Raw genomic sequence first — 17,232 nt, 5'->3', positions numbered from 1 at the left:
AAGGGGTACCCCTTGTGGTAGCTTTATTTTCAGTTTTTTTCTGAGCAAGTTCCAGGATATTTTTTCTGTTTGTTTCTTTGTTCAAAAAATATCAAGTACCTACTATGTGAGCTGAGCACTGCTCTAGGGACATATTATTGAACAAAACAATACCTGCCCTCATGGAATTTATGTTCCAGTGGGAGAAGACAGAAAAAAATATTTAAAAATAATGGAATTATATGTTAGGAGATGATAAATGTAAAGAAAGAGACAGTTAAAAATGATAAGACAGGGCAATTACTACTGGGCATATACTCTGAGAAACTCATAATTCAAAAAAAAAATGCATGTACTCCAGTGTTGATTGCAGCACTATTTACAATCACCAGGACATGGAAGCAACTTTGATGTTCACTGACAGATGAATGGATGAAGAAGTTGTGGTACATATACACAATGGAATGTTCCTCAGCCATAAAAAGGAAAAAAATTTGAGTCAGTTCTAGTGAGGTAGATGAACCAGAGCCTGTTATATAGAGTGAAGTAAGTCAGCAAGAGAAAAGCAAACATCATGTATTAAAGAATATATATGGAATCTAAAAAAAGAGCACTGATGAAGCTATTTTCAGGGTAGGAGTAGACACACAGACAGAAAACAAACTTGTGTACACAGTAGAGGAAGGAGAGAGTGGATGAATTGAAAGAGTAGCACTGAAACATACATACTACCATGTGTAACATAGATAGCTAGTGGGAAGTTGCTCTATGACACCAGGAGCTCAGCCTGGTGCCCTGTGAGAAGCTAGCGGGGTCGGATGGCGTGGGGCTGGGAGGGAGGTTCCTGGATATGTGTATACCTATGGCTGATTCGCACTGTTGTGTGGCAGAAACCAACACATTATAAAGTAATTATTCTCCAATTAAAACTTTAAAATAATAAGAGTAAGAAGTGGCATGGAAGCACCAGGTGAGCAGAATTTTGAATATGGTGGTCTGGGTGTGTGTTAGTCGCTCAGTCGTGTCTCTCTGCGATTCCATGTACTGTATCCCACTAGGCTTCTCTGTCCATAGAATTTTCCAGGCAAGGATATTGGAGTGGGTTGCCATTCCTTTCTCCTGGGGATCTTCCAAACCCAGGGATCAAACCTGGGTCTCCTCATTGCAGGTAGATTCTTCAAATTTATGTTCTCAGCCCAGACTTCTCCTGAAATCCAGATGCATGTATTAAAAATCTAATAATCTAGTTATTAATCACTAATTAATACATGAATCTGGATTTCAGTAGCAGTCTGGGCTGAGGATATAAATTTGAAGGATTATCATCATAGAGGTGGCATTTAAAACCATGAGGCTGGGTAAGATCATCAGAGGAATGAGTAGATAAAACCCTAAAGTAAGCCCTGGAGAGCTGCAGTCTCAAGAGGTTGGGACTTTATGATAGTCAGTTTCATGTAACTTGACTGGACCAACCAAGGGGTGGCCAGATTAATCCTTTCTGAGTATGTTTGTGAGTGGGTATTTCTGAATGAGATTAGCATTTGAATTGGTGGATTCACTAAAGTAGATCACCTTTCCCAGGGAGGGTGAGCATCATACAATCCATGTAGGGCCTGAAAAGAACAAAAAGGCAGAGGAAGGAGGAATTCACCCCTTTTGCTTCCTGCTGGCCTCCCATTGGTCTTCTGCCCTTGCTCTGGGACTTATCCCATTGGTTCCCCTAATTTCCAGGTTTTTGAACTCAGACGGAATTATACCACCAGTTTTCCTGGGTTTCCAGCTTGCAGGTGGCAGACTGTGGGACTTCTCCCTAGTTACATGAGCCAATTCCTCATAATAAATCTCTTTTATTACATTCGTACTTATACCTATATATCTCCTATTAGTTCTATTTCTTTGGTGAACCCTGACTAATACAGACTAGAAGGAGGAACCAGCAGACAAACAAAACCCCAGAAGTAACAGTCCACAGTGGAGGAGTAGTCTAATGCCCTTCCCTTCTCCTTTCTGTTTCTCCTTTCTTCACTCTCTTCTTCAGTCCCAAACCTGGAAGCAGTAGCTGGTGGAAGGAAATAAACATGGACAGGGCTGTGCTAGCAGAGTTTGCCTCCCCTGTGTGTGTGCTGTGATCACTCACCACCCAAAGGTGTCTCCTCACCCTCCACTTTTTATTCAACACCTGGCAGCTAAAGGTGCTTAAAGGTGAATGAGTTCATGCACTGACTTCTGGATTTTCTAGTCTTTAAGAGTTTGCTCCAGTGGAGTAGAGTGGTAATACCCAGTTGACATGGGTTGAATTGCCTTTCCCACCCATTCATATGTTAAAGTCTTAGCCCCCAGTACCTCATATTTTGATGTCTTTGGAGACAGACCTGTAAAGAGAGAATTAAATTTAGGTAAAGAACTCATTGAATTCTTTAGGTCTGCTCACCTGAGGTCTTGGCTTTTGAAAGTTATACCCATGACAGCAAATAAAAACCAAATTACAGCTAGGGTGAAAGAGGGTAAGTTGGAGAAAAGATGGAAAGATTGTTTGAGAAGGACCAAAAGTAAAAGGAGATGGGGGTGGGAAGGAATGAACTCCTCAGTTTGCCTGGTGTCATCATGGGCAAGACCGCAAAACCAGGCACAAACCTTTCAGTTACACATATACACACACATAGCATAGCATACACAGATACATAGATACACATAGCATCCTGCAATCACCACTCCCAACCCAAAGGAATTATCTGATGGTTAGAATCTGTACTCTTCTCTTCCACAAACTATCACACAAAGTTCAAAGAGAACATTGTGTAAGATTATTTTATTTCATGGGGCAAAGATTCTGTCATACACAACTGGATCCACCTGATGCATTAGAAGCCAACTATAGTAAACACATCTTATGCATGTTCATGCTGCCACAAGAACTATCCCCTTTCCTTTAGAAGCGCTGTTTGTTATTATAGCTCATGGTAACCAGGCAACATGCAAGGGCAGGCCTTGGCCCTGGGTTCCCCGTGGGGCAACCTGTTTTTCCAACCTCCTCTCCAAATATACATTCTTTAGCCAGTGAGGCCCATTTATCAAGTCTTGTGGTTTTCATGAAGAAACCCCCTACACATTATAGCTTTTGCCTCAAATCACCAGAAAAGTCACACTATTTTGATTAAGTATCCGTTTAAGAGCAGACAGAGGAAAAGAATATCTATGATAACATGGAATCGTCTCAATCCCCAGTCCCCAGAAGGCTCTTCCCGCCCAGTCAGACCTGGTGACCATGCACATTCTTCTGGGTTAATGCAAGCTTGGAGAGCAGAGGAAAGCTGTGTGGGCCTTGGCTGACTGGCTCTCCTTCAAGAGCCATGAACATCATCTCCTTCTGCCTTTTCTGACAGCTTGGCAGCTTTTCACATCCGGGAGAGCTTGACGTCATAGGTGACCATGTTGAAGTTGTCCCAGGCAAAGAGCTTCCTCTCCAGGGGGTTGTAGTCGATCATGCTGCTATACTTGTAGCGGTTCTTGAACGGGATGGTCAGGGCCTTGCTGCTCCCCGTGCCCGTGTCATAGGCGAAGTTGACAGTGGCGTCGGGCGAGGAATAGCTGCTGACCGTGTACAAGGTGCCACAGATGATGAAGGCGTTGGCGACAGACTGCTTGCGGATGTTGGTCTCCCAGGTCTGTTCGAGCTCCAGCGTCTCCGGGTTCAGCTTGGAGAGGACGATGGCGCCTTTGGCCGCCTCGGTGCTGTAGATGACCCAGAGGCCTGTCTCGTCCACGGCCAGGTCGATGTCGGTGTAGCCGCCCCAGGAATAGGGGAACTGCCCGTGGTAGCCGGCCCCGGGGATCTCCTTCTCCGCCTGCAGCGTCTCGGTGCGCAGGTCGTACCGGAGCAGCGTCCTGGACTCGGCCGCCTGGAAGTAGAGGCTGCCCCGGTAGACCACGGCGCCCGTGCTCTCCAGCGGCCGGGGCAGCACGTGCACCTTGGAAGGGTAGCCCTGCGCGAACTGCCCGCTGAGGTCGTACTCAAACACCTGGCGGATGTCCGTGCCCACGGTGTCGATTCTCCAGGTGGTCTCCCGGGTGTAGGGGTAGGCGGCCTGGGGGTCTCTCATCCACACGCCGTACTTGCCGGTGATGGTTTCAGCTGTTCTCAGAGTGACAGGTTCTCCTACCCAAACCAGTTCTCCGCATCCTGGTGAATGAAAACAAAGCAAAAGCTGTGTATTCACCATCGTTCCAGGATGTGGAGCATGGCAGAACCCACACAAGTGAGAACCCCAGAGGCAGGCAGTCCAGGTTTAAACCTAAGCTTTTTTTTTTTCTTCTGTGTATGTGTGTGTGTGTGTGGCTCGGTCGTGTCCAACTCTGTGACCCCATGGACTGCAGCCTGCCAGGCTCTTCTATCCAAGGGATTCTCCAGGCAAGAATACTGGATTGGGTTGCCATTCTCTTCTCCAGGGGATCTTCCTGACCCAGGGATCAAACCCACATCTCCTGCATTGCAGGCAGATTTTTTTTACTGTCTGAGCCACCAGTGAAGCCCCCTCAATTTTGAGATATTATAAAAATTCAGTTGTTGGGGAGGAAACTGAGGCACACTGCCCCCCACCCCAGGCCTCTATTTGCCAGTCCAGAGAAGCACAAATGGGTGGTTTCAGATTATGAAATATCATTTTCCACAATACTCCAAACTGTCCTCAAAATTTTTCCTCAAACTTTATCCTGGCTAGTGAATGACATTAAAAGGTAACACTCGTAAAGTGTTAGTGGAAGTGTTAGTCGCTTAGTCTAGTCTGACTCTCTGTGACCTCATGGGCTGTAGCCCTCCAGGCTCCTCTGTCCATGGGATTCTCCAGGCAAGAATACTGGAGTGGGTTCCATTCCGTCCTCCAGGGGAGCTTCCTGACCCAGTGATCGAACCCGGGTCTCCTGCACTGCAGGCAGATGCTTTACCATCTGAGCCACTAGGGAAGCCCCGACACTAGTAAAGAAAATGCCAAAACAAAAACAAAAACAACCCTGGGCTTTGCCATCTGCCACTTATATGACTTTCAATAAGTTACTTAACTCTCTAAGACTCAGTATTCTCATTTGTAAACGGAGATAAGGGTAATGTTTGGGGTAGTAGGGTTGTAAACTTTACATGTAATTATACATGTTAAGTGCTTGGGATAAAGTAAATGCCTAGGAAACATTATTTGATCACCATGTAATGTGAATCCAAGTACAGCTGACCTTTGAACAACATAGCCTTGAATTATATGAGTCCACTTATATGTGGATTGTTTTCCATAAATACATCAACTTGGTATTGGTTGTAAAGATAAAGGCTGCACAGAGCGCTTTACACTATATTTGTATATTTTTCTAAACCTGAGCAAGTTCTCATGGTGTTCATTATATTACTCTTTATGATTTTTATGTCTGGTTTATTTTATTATTTTAAACAGTGAGATAAAATCAAGTCACTATAATAATCTCAATAAAACAAAGTTTTTCAAGCCCTTCCCCAATGGACCACATACTTCAGCCATCATTTTAATACAGTAAAATCTGAATATGATTTTTAAAATGAGATGTTTGAGAACTATTTGAATCACAGCACATCTCTGTATTATAATGGGTATCTCAGTTTTCTTAGAGAAAGTGGAAGCTCTTTGTTGCCCATATCTCAAGGAACCTTATTTTGAATATTTTAAAACTCCCCATCCTCCTGCATACCTTTCTGTGCTAGTAATAACTTTCAATATTACCGATAGTCCCTGTTTCTGAAAGACAAGAGTCTTCATCATTTTAAAGTCAGGCTTTCAGGTTATACCTTGGAGAGGGGCAATGCTACTTTTCCTCAGTACTCAAAATTAAAGAAGGATACCTTCAGTTAACAATATGCTGGGATGGTACATGGTGTCTGTCTGGCCCCAAGATAAAGATATGAAGGATCTACTTGAAAAATGTCATTTTTCAGATGCAATCCATTCTATATGACAACCAAGTGGGAAAAATGGGTACATCTCTCATCTTCCCCTGGGGCAGTGCAGTCTCCATGAAAAGTGTAAGTGACAAAATACAGAGCTTTGCTAGGAAAGACCGACTCCCTGCCAGTATACCCTGGAAAGGGAGCAGAAAAGGGGTTTGTTCTTTTTCCCCTTTCCTGCCTCTGCCCCCAGGGAGGTTACTTGTCCGCCCGCCTCCCGCATAGTGAACTGAGCAACTCAGCACAGAACTAGACCATGTGGGTACAGAAGAGGAGAAACTTAACTCCATACCAGTGCCTTCCTCTTCACTTCTGGGATGACCAGACAGGCCCTCCTTCAAGATTTGGGAAGCAGGAACCTCTGTTAACTCTGACTTCAGTTCCTGGAAGTCCACATTCTCCAGATTCCATTTAGCAACTGTATTAAAAGAAAGAGACAAGACTGTACTGTGAGGAAGAAGGTCTAAAACTAGACTATATTGAGGATGGGATTTAAATAGGGTTTCAAAGATATGACCATGTTTGAGATTTGTTTTAAGATAATAAGTGGGTTTGGGGAGGGGGAAGGACAGTGAAACAAGACTGGGCTGGGCTGACAACTGTCAGAGCTGGGTGATGGGCATGTTAGGGTTTGTGTCATTCTCTCTACTTTTGTGAATGTTTGAAAAATTCCATAATAAAAAACTTGTGCATGTGTACTCAGTTGCTAAGTCATGTCCGACTTCTTGTGACCCCACGGACTGTAGCCCACCAGGCTCTTCTGTCCATGGGATTTCCCAGACAGGAATACTGCAGTGGGCTGCCATTTCCTTCTCCAGGGGACCTTCCTGGCTCAGGATTGAACCTCCATTCCCTGCGTCTCCTGGGAAGCCCATAATAAAAAGCTCACAAATAATAAATTGGATAGCAACATGCCTAGCACAGAGTATAGTATTCAAAATACAGTAAGCTTGTACACAGTTAAAATGGTTCCCATTAGAAGGTTTGATTTATGGGTAGGTGAGGTCTGATGCTAGGATATTGGGAAGATCCTTAGCATCTTCTGGGATGTCTGAAATTCAACAATGAACAAATTCCCTGCATGGCTTGCTTTTTTCCCCCCTTATCACAATACAGATGTGTCTGTAAGAAGTAACATATTCTGTCAGATCCCTTTCCAAAGCTAGCTTTGGACAAGGAAGGATTCCTATAGGAATTTGGTAGAGGTTTGAATCATGGAGAAGGGGAGAAGTGTGGATGACATTGGTTAGGTATTAAGTCACTGCTATTACTACTTTGATTAGCATTATGGCATATAGCAGCCCTTGAATATAACAGGAGCAGCTGTTTTAAAATGTAGGATGGATTATGGTTCATATATGGTGAGGTCAACAGGCTTCCTGGGTGGCTCAGTGGTAAAGAATCCACCTGCAGTACAGGAGATGAGAGTTCGATCCTTGGATTGGGAAGATTAACTGGAGGAGGAAATGGCAACCCACTCCAGTATTCTTGCCTGGGAAATCCCATGGACAGAGGAGCCTGGTGGATTATAGTCCATGGGGTCACAAACAGTCCATGGGGTCAATCACAGTCCGTGACTCAGACAATGGTGAGGCCAACAGATCAGGAGACGTTGCCATTGAAAAGACAGTTGTTAGACTCACTGATCTCTAGAGGAAGGGGCACACGACTCCACAGGGGCCACCCAGGGAAGCACCAGAATTGGTCAGGAGGGCGGGGGAACATGGGCGAGCACTTTACTGTGATTTCCAAGGGAAGGAATGAGTGAGGCAGGATAAGCAGGTTTAGGATTGGTTACTTTGGATAATTTCTGCAAGGTTTTGAAGCTGTCCCTAGGAGTTGTCCCCAGTTGTCTGGTACCTGGCCCCCATTGATCAGGTGGAGGAATGGGGCCCTGAGTGTGAGTTTGAAGGAAGAGAGGGTAGGTTGTGGGCTCTGGATTGGTTGGTTTGCATCTGAGAGGTGTGCTTACAGTGAGTCATTTACTATCTTTAGAAATACTCCCCTGTGAGAGGCAGTCCCTTCTGTAGCAGAAAGGCCAAAATGTCAAAGTATTGGAATACAAAAGATATGCTTAAATCATCGGCCTTTCCTCTTGCTGACCATGTCAGGCAGTCGGACCTGGCTCCAGCCCAGAGTTCCCCGGTGTGCAGGACGGTGGGGGAGAGCGGTCAGTGCAACGCCTGAGGCTACAGCCCAGAGAGTCAGGAAGACTTTCTCTGTCTTTCATCACTTGTTAGCTTAACCCTTCAAAATTGACCTCTCAGGTAATGAAACTCAACCCTCCTGGATGTGCCCACATTTCAGTAATCTTAAACCACACATTCTTTCACATTTTCTCATGTCTGGAATCAAGGCGCCCTCTCATGGTTGCTGGTATTTAGCTTCAAGGAAGTACTTCCTTGGTGTCTCAGATGGTGAATCTGCCTGCAATGCAGGAGTTCAATACCTGGATTGGAAAGGTCCCCTGGAAAAGGAAATGGAAACCTACTCCAGGGTTCTTGCCTGAGAATTCCATGGACAGAGGAGCCCCGTGGGCTACAGTCTATGGAGTTTAGCTTCGGTGAACTACAGTACTGGAAATGTTTCTCCCTGGAAGGAGGCAGGGAAAGCACCCAGCTAAGAAGCCCTGAGGCTTGGGCTGGGCCAGGGCTCCGGGGGTGGTATTTTTGTGTGGCCCGGCAGCACAGCCAGCCCTGACTCATCCTGATCCCCGAACCCTGATCCCCAATGCAGTCTCCACCCTGCCTTGAGTGCATCGGTTCAGCGGACCTCCTGGAAAGTGTGACTGCCTGGAGGTGGGGGGTGGGGGAGTGGGAGGCGCCATCCTCACACCCGGGAATGTTCCCAGGCTGGGCTGCCTGAGCAGTTAAAAGCTCTAAGTCAAAATGTGTAACCAGTTGAGGTCATCCTGGTTATATACCCAAACTCCAGGGGTAACTGGGAGCACCCCTAGGGGTGTGGAAGGTCTTCCTTGTCTGCAGCCTGGGCAAGCTGTTGATCCATCCCGTCAGCCAGCCCCTCTGGAGCACCTCTGATGTGCAAGGCTGCTGCTGCTGCTAAGTTGCTTCAGTCGTGTCCGACTCTGTGCGACCCCATAGACAGCAGCCCACCAGGCTCCGCTGTCCCTGGGATTCTCCAGGCAAGAATACTGGAGTGGGTTGCCATTTCCTTCTCCAGACATGCAAGGCTAGATATGGAGAAAAATGGTGAAAAAGATACAGTTGGTTCCCTGGTTCCCTTCAGAATTCCCAGGGGAATTCACAGTCTGGCAAGTCCTCTCGGCCAAGACGTAACATGGGTTCATTTTGGGAATCAGAAACATTCGATCCAAATGGTTCCTGGGGAGTCTTGGGACATTAATTCAGTTCCCTGAATCACCTCCCTGTCTGCAGAGCTGTGGAGGTGAGGTTTCAGGTGAGCGAGAAATATCATCGCAATGGCATCTGTGCAAAGCTAGAGCATTCCCTCGGCCCTCTCTAGCTCCCTGCTCGTCAGCTCCGTGACCCACAGTTGCCATCCATCCAGGGTCACTGTGAGCCTGCCCTCCCCTTCACCCAGCTCCTTCCTCTGTGCATCTGATACAAATTATTTCACTCTCTGAATGTAACTAGGATGGTCATATAATTCAGTGAGAAATTTTACTGAAAAAAAAAAGATATATAGTGAGAAAAGTAGAGGCGTATACCTGCCAGTCAGTGAGAAGAAAGTTAAGAAAAATGGGGGCTTTCCTGGTGGTCCAGTGGTTAAGACTCTGTGCTTTCAATGTAGGGGGACTCAGGTTCAGTCCCTGGTTGAGGAACTAAGATCCCACAAGCTGCGTAGTTCAGCCAAAAAAGAGAGAGAGAAATAAAAAAGAAAAACCCCATCTTTAGCCACAGGGAATAAAGAAATGTGAAGGGGAAGCAACCCAAAATTACAGGCATTTTCCCAGGTAACTTCCTTGAAGACAGCTAAAGTACTGGCACTGAAATACTGAAAAACAGTTTATTTGTGAAAAGAGATGATTAAGAGGTGTTTATAGCTCTTTCCACATTTCAAAGCAGTTTTATATAAATTATTTCTGTGATCTGTTGCCTTCACAAGTTTTAGAGAAATAGAATAAAGCTTTAGAACTGTAGTCTGCACCTAACGTAATTATGGCCACTTACTCAGTGCCTCCTATGAGCCAGGTACCATCCTGGGCTCTTGTATTCCACATAGCAGTCCTCAAAGGGAATGTTATGATCCTCACTTCGCAGCAGAGGAAACAGGCTCAGAGAGGTTATTTGCTCAAGGTCACACAGTTGGTAAGTGGTGGGACTGGGACTTGAACCCACATCTGTCATGGTCATGGCAGCTGTGAACCTTTCCACCCTATGGTGGGGTTGTGTGTCAGTTTCAAATGTGTTGCCTGTCAGGGCTGAATGCATAGATGATGCACCCTTTCATAGATGCTCTCTAAAACACAAGGCATTTCTCTTCTAAAGTGAGCATGATGCTGAGCTTTCTCAGTAGAGGGTGCTGGAGGGACACTGCAGGGGAGGTGAGTGGGTCTCCTGCAGGGGCTGGGCTGGTGGGCACCAGTGTGAGGACACCGGGTGGAGCCCTGCCCAGGCACGAGCCCAGGACCTGGTTCCTCTGTGACCTTGCCACCTCAGATTGGCCATAACCTTTCCACAGCCCTTGCTACATGGCACCCCGAGTCCCTGCACAGGGACCCCCCTACTCTGTGGACCTCTGCAAGCCCCCACGCAGGCTCTGCAGGGCTCCTGCAGCCTGGCTCAGACTCGAGAGGTGGCCTTTCCAGCTCCAGCTCAGGCTAACCAGCCAGCCTCTCTGCTGTCTCCTGGGTTGAAACCCTCCAGGGTTTCCATGAAGCCAGGACCATTCCAAGACTGTGCTCCCTCTGGTTCCCCTCACGCAGACCTAGGGTACCCTGCGGAGTTCACTTTATCTCATAGTTGCTTCTCTTTCATCAGTTATTCTTTATGTGAAGCATCCCTGACTTAGTCTGCTGTGTGGTTTCTGACTCCAGGTTGAACCCAGACTGCTACCAGAAGCTCTACAAGAGGCTGGAAGGTGCTGCTTAGCTCTTTGGATAGGGGCAGTGACCCACTCCTGGAGCTGACTCAGATTCCAGTGGGTGACTCACACATACACGGCTCCCAGGTGGTGCACCCAAAGAGCTATCTTGCCATCAACTCTTCTCCCCCTACACGTGCCTGACTGGTTCCCAGTTCCTTTCCTGGTCCCACCAAGGCCCTCAGGGCTCTGACCAGAGGCCTTTCTGCCTGCCTCCCCCACAATCCAACCCCTTTAATCACTTTTTGCAGGAACCACGCCTCATGGCTTTCTTTGGAGTAAACAAGAATCACAATAAAACATAATGTCAGGGAATAGCTTCCAGAATGACTGCAAGGCCAGTTCTCACTTGGCAGGTGGGATGGCTGGCTTGCAAGCCTGCTGGCTGCTGCATGGCTGTGTCAGCCAGGAGCATCTGGCAACGGTCAGATTCCCAGAGCAGAGCCGGGCATGAGAACTGAAGCCTGTGGAAGAGGATACAGAACCCAAAACGCAGGGAAGCTGTTGTGTGAAGGGGCCTGGCAGGGCCAGAAGTCATACTTTCCTGATTCTGTCCAGCCATGTACCAACTGTGTGACTTTGGACAAGTTCCTCAAACTCTCTGAGCCTCAGAAGTCCTAGCTCAAACTGAAAATGAAATGGTCCTCAATAAAAAATGTAACAAAAAGCTAAAGTTTCTCTGGAATGTTTCAGAACCACTCAAATTTCATTCTGAATGTGTGTAGGGTGAAACAAAAAGAGGTTATGAAAGGATTAAGAACTATATTGTATCGGACAGCTAAAAAATTTTAGGGGGTTGTTCCTATGAAAATCCAGTCTTTCTGTGGTTGAAAAGTTCATATCGGTTACAAAATTTTGGAAATATTTTCTTCATGCTCTGTCCTGACTCCCTCACCACTGCTTTATAGACACATGCTAGAGAGCTTAACCTGAATTGATTAACTTGCTTATATACCATGCGCGCACACACACACATACACACAGGCAATATATATATGGTACATAAGGTTGCATAACATGTATATGCAAATGACATTATAATAATTATTGTAGCTATTTTCTATCTGCCTAAAAAGTTAGGTCATGAAGAAGATGAGGAAAAAGAAGAGTGCTGACAAAGTCACAGGTTGTCATGAATACTCTAGGAAACTGAAGATTTGCTAGCAGACTACTTTCCTGAGTGCTGCTCCAACACTTATTGTCTCTGGAATCAATGCGTGTTACAAAAACAATACATACGTGTTGATGTTTTGATCTATAAATGACGTTTTTTTTTTTAATTTTTGACCACCCCAAGTGGCATGTAGGACCTTAGTTCTCTGACCAGGGATTGAACCCACTAACCCTGCATTGGAAGGTGGAGTCTTAACCACTGGACCACCAGGGAACTCTATAAATGACATTTTTAACTCAAGCAAAAGAAGCCCTTTGTAGTGAGAGTCCATCCCCTGGCTGTTCACTGTGTACCAGACACCTCGGTGCGTGCTTTCCACTTTACCTCCAGTTGGTGGTCATCCTCTGCATCCTGCAGTGCAGGAGACCCGGGTTTGATCCCTGGGTCGGGAAGATCCCCTGGAGGAGGGCATGGCAACCCACTCCAGTATTCTTGCCTGGAGAATTCCATGGACAGAGGAGCCTGGCGGGCTTTGCAAGAACTAGCCTGGTGCCTCCATCTGTGGATCAGGGAAATGCGATATATCCCATAGGATGATCCTTGGCCAACAGAGCATGGGATCCAGGGAGGAGTGCTCCCTTCCTCTGCTGTGTTCCGCTCCTCAAGTCCTGTGGGGTCGAGCCTTTGCTGCCCACCATGGGGACCCGCTGGAGAACACCCCTCACCATCACCCCTTGTTGGTTCTCTTTCCCTCCCTGTCACATTCCCCCCAGCCCTGATGCTCCTCCCTGGGATGTGGCCATACAAACGCTACCACAAGCCCACATTGCTGGACTGTTCTCTGAGACAACCAGTCCAAAGCAGAGGAGAAATAAAGGGGGAAGTAGGGCTTCTCTTGTGACTCTACAAGCAACTCTAATTTTTCTCTAGTAATCTGTGTTTTCTACTTAGGGGTTATTTAAAAGATCTCCAGACATTTCTTTTTTAACTTTTGGGCTGGGCTGTGAGGTATGTGGGATCTAAATCCCTGACCAGGGATCAAACCCATGGCCTCTGCAGTAGGAAGCAGGGAGTCTCAACTACTGGACCACTTGGGAAGTCCCTCCAGACATCTCACTACAAAACTATTAATACAACATTTTATATGTGTATTTTATTTCAACTCACACATACACACACATGCAAAAGCAAGTGTCTGCCATAATTCTATGGAGACTTTTTTTATGTAACAATTACCCAATAAAGTGGTGGTGACAATTTGAATTACAGGTGGAGTAAGAAAAAGTCCACCTACTTAGGCCTTTCCCCTGCTCACTCAGTAAGCTCTCACCCCCCACCCTCCATTCCCCAGGTATTTGCCGCCGCCCCCCACATATGGTACACCCACACCTGAGGCCCAGGACCCAAAGCAGCCCTTTACTCTCAAATCTAGGACCATGAAGCACATCTTCTGTTCCAAGCATTCCTTTCCCAGTCACTTCAATGTAACCCTTGTCTTTCATCTTTAGGTTCTACAAACTAGAGGTCCCGTCAGGGTCCTAGGAGCAGCTGAACCTCAAGGTATGGCTGAATTCTAGTCCCAGCTCTGCCACCAGTGGGCTGGCAACTGGGGACCACTGAGTGACCTCTGTGGGCCTCAGTTTCCACATCTGCCCAAATGAGCCAGAGGTGCCAGATGCTCTCGAGGCCCCCTTTCCAGCTCTACATTCTTGTACTAATGTAATTTCCTGCTCACGAAAATCCCACTGCTAGAAAAGAGCTTCCAAGTCTGGACTTCACTCTAATAGGCTGTTGTCTTTATTTCAAAAGTAGAGCGGCTGGAAAGGACAAAAAGAAATATAATATCAGAGAACACATAGAATAAATTTCCAAAGATTTGTTAAATGACCACAAGACAATAAAAAAAAGAGTTGCCTCTATTTTCATAAACACACACTGCTTTTGTTCATTCAGTAAACAGTCTGAAATACATAGTGCCTCATTAACACTTGTATTTATAATGATTCTTTCATTAGTGCTCAAAGACTCAAGTTCAACAAATCTTAGCTCTTCAACATGGGGTCCCTTGGCATCTTACTTTCCTTCACTGTAAAATTTAGGGGACTTCCTTGGTGGTCCAGTGGCTAAGACCCCATGCTCCCAGTGCAGGGTGTCTGGGTTTGATCCCTGGTCAGGGAACTAGATCCCACATGCCACAACTAAAGATCCTGTGCACTGCAAACAAGACCCAAAGCAGCCAAATAAATATACATTTTTAAAAAGAAAATTTAGAACTGAATCTCTTCCAACTCTAGCAATATAAAAATTTTAAAAATCCCTTATACCTTAGAGTCATTTCACTTGAACCCCACAAAATCATTATTTATCATAGGACTTTTCATTGCCACGTTATAGGTGAGAAACCACGATGCAGAGACTAGATGACTTGCCCGAGGTCATGCCCAGGAATCAACTCTTGGGTTTTCTGATCTCACACCTGCCTCTCTTTAGAAAACAGTTTCCCATCATCTTATTTTGAAGATTTTCAAACCTTTAGAAAAGTTGAAAGAATAGTATTAATACAATAAACCCCTATGTGCTGTTCACTTAGATTTACCAATTGCTCAGACTTTGTCAATTTGTATTCTTTTTCTTTCTCTCTTTATATATTCATAATCTTTGTCAGACCATTTTAAAGTAAACTGTAGACATTCTGACACCTCACGCCTAAGTACTTGAGTATGTATCTCCTTAGAACAGGGCTATTCTTCATAACCACACTACCATCTCTCATCCAAGAAACTGAACCTAATCCAATAATGTAATCTGACAAGTAGTCTATATTCAAATTTCTTCAAGGATCCCAAACCTGTTCTCTGCAGCCTTGTGTCCCTGGATGCAGGAGCCCCTCCAGGGTCACGCACTGCACTTGGTCTCCACATCTCTAAGGTCCCCTTAATCGAAAACAAGGTCCCCCACCTCCCTTTTTTTCTTTCTTGATGTCAACATCTTTGAAGACACTAGGGTAGTTGTCCCATAATTGGATTTGCTTGTTTATTTCCTCATGACTGGAAAACTTATTAAACAGCAAATATTTGGGAGCACAATTTCACAAAAAGTAACAAAGATACTGTCTTCCCAGCTACTGGGAAGAGTGCCCCCGCCCCCAGCCCAGACACTCAGGGACTCACCTTCTGGCAGGGGCAGTAGGAACAGGACAGCATCTGAGGTAGCAAAAGCCACCTCAAAGTGACTTAAAGACAGAGGTTCTCAGACTGAATCAAGAGCAGGAAAACTTCCAGCATCAATCCTGTTAAAATGGCAATACTACCCAAAGCAGTCTACAGATTTAAGTCAATCCCTATCAGATTACCCAAAGAGCAGGAGAATTTCCAAAACAACACAGTGAGGGAACACACAAAAGGATTGCTGCCTCTTTATTTTGCTAAGGAAGGACATAAAAAAAAACCCTATCACCTAAAATCATTTCATAAATAGAGGTCATTTTAACAACAAAAGGCAAGAATCAATAACCTCTGAACAAAGATTCACAAAAGGATAGTTTTCTAAAAGGAGAGTTGGCAACTTTCTACTGATCATATATATAGGCATCTCATCTGGTCCTTCTATTTCTCATTTTGCTGTGAATGCTGAAAACTGTCACGGGTGAGCACAAGAACCCAGAACCACTAACCTCAAAAGAATTTTCAGGAACTAATGTACTAGGAATATGTGAAAGTGGTTGCTTTGCCCTCCTTCATTTGTCTGCCTCATGCTACATGTGTGGTCTCTGGGAGAAAGGATAGGGTAGGAAGGATAGGCCTGGGCCACCTGTAACAGGTCACCGTGAATCCTGTCACCTTCACCCCACTTTACCTTCCCTGGAGCCTGATGGCACATCCTGAGAGCTGCTGTGGGCCTGGGGACACTGGCCCCTCCTCAGGCTTGCAACCTCCTGGCTGCTGCTTTCCAGCCTCCTGGCCAGATCCTCATTCTCCGCCTGCAGCTGCCTCTTCTCTTCCTCCAGAGCCGACTTGTCACGGACGAGGTTGCTGAAGGCTGACTCCAGCTCCCGGGTTTGGGTTTCCAGCTGTTCTCGCTCTCTCCTCAGGGCTTCCAGCTCCTTCTGCAGCCCCTGCTGGGCCTCCAAGGGCCCAGTGGGCTGGCCGGAGGTCAGGCGGTGGAGGACGGCCTCTAGGGAGCTGAGGCGGGCCTTGGTGGCCTCCAGGGTGGCCCGCTGATCTCTGCTGTCTCTCTGCAGCTCCTGGATGGCTGACATGGCCTGGTCCTGTTCAGGGCAGCTGGATTCACTGGGGCTGGCCACTCGGAAGGTGTACTGGCATCGGCCACTCTGGTCGTTGGCCTTCTGGAACTGGGCTGTCCTGGCCCCCACACCCCCCACCAGGCAGGCCAGCAGTAGCAGCTGGACTGCTGGCATCTTGGGACTGTGGTGGCAGCGATGTGTTCGGAGGCCTTCAGTGCAGAGCCTGGGTGAGGCTCCTCAGACACTCTCGCCTCACCGAGGGGTGTCTGGATGGGCCTTGCTGGTTCCTGCCCCAGCTCCACAGAGACTCATATATGCCAGGAGCCAGCCCTGCGTGCAGGGAGAATGAGGTGGCCACGTGAGGCCGGGTGGGGCCATGCGCAGGCGGTGGGGGGGGGGGGTGGTGTTTTCATACTGCCAGCAAGATTCTTAAAAAATGACCTTCTAGAAGTCTGTTTTGAATTTCTTTTAAAAAAGAATGCCCCACTTTCCGCAGCACACACCCCCCAACACAGTCCCTGTATCCCCGGCCTGTTTTCTCACACACCCTCACACGAGCCCACCTCATCCAGCACCACTACTTGTGTGTCTGTTTCAACAAGGATTTATTTCTAGTTCATATTTCCATGTACTCTGCAAACTTTCTCGAGAACCCGCTCTGTGTCGGGCCCTGTCTTAGAAAATGAGGATACATCCATAGCTAAGACAAGCCCCTCTGTCCCTGTAGCAGTGACAGAGATGAAAGTGGCTGAGCAGGGTACAAGGGCAAAATGCCACCAGGTTTTGGGGAATAGCCATCCTCTAAAAGCAGTTGGAAGCAGAATTCTTCCCCTGTCCCTCACTATAAAACAAGAGTGGACGTGTCTCCAG

General features: G+C 46.6%; 1 protein-coding gene across 1 annotated transcript; it reads right to left on the bottom strand.

Moving 5' to 3' along the window:
- Positions 1 to 2,773: 2,773 nt before the first annotated feature.
- On the bottom strand, positions 2,774 to 16,699 carry MYOC (myocilin). The gene is made up of 3 exons (XM_020872033.2): positions 15,975 to 16,699; positions 6,234 to 6,359; positions 2,774 to 4,159 (listed from the first exon to the last, which is right to left on the bottom strand). Exons 1-3 carry the CDS (start codon positions 16,534 to 16,536, stop codon positions 3,375 to 3,377), a joined length of 1,473 nt encoding a protein of 490 aa, XP_020727692.2. The 5' UTR covers positions 16,537 to 16,699; the 3' UTR covers positions 2,774 to 3,374.
- Between the last annotated feature and the right edge of the window lie 533 nt (positions 16,700 to 17,232).

This window comes from Odocoileus virginianus, chromosome 11 (assembly GCF_023699985.2).
Source record: "Odocoileus virginianus isolate 20LAN1187 ecotype Illinois chromosome 11, Ovbor_1.2, whole genome shotgun sequence".
In the NCBI taxonomy this organism is placed as follows: domain Eukaryota; kingdom Metazoa; phylum Chordata; class Mammalia; order Artiodactyla; family Cervidae; genus Odocoileus; species Odocoileus virginianus.
The sequence above is the reverse complement of the archived record's forward strand: the minus strand, read 5'-3'. Positions and strand labels throughout refer to the sequence as shown.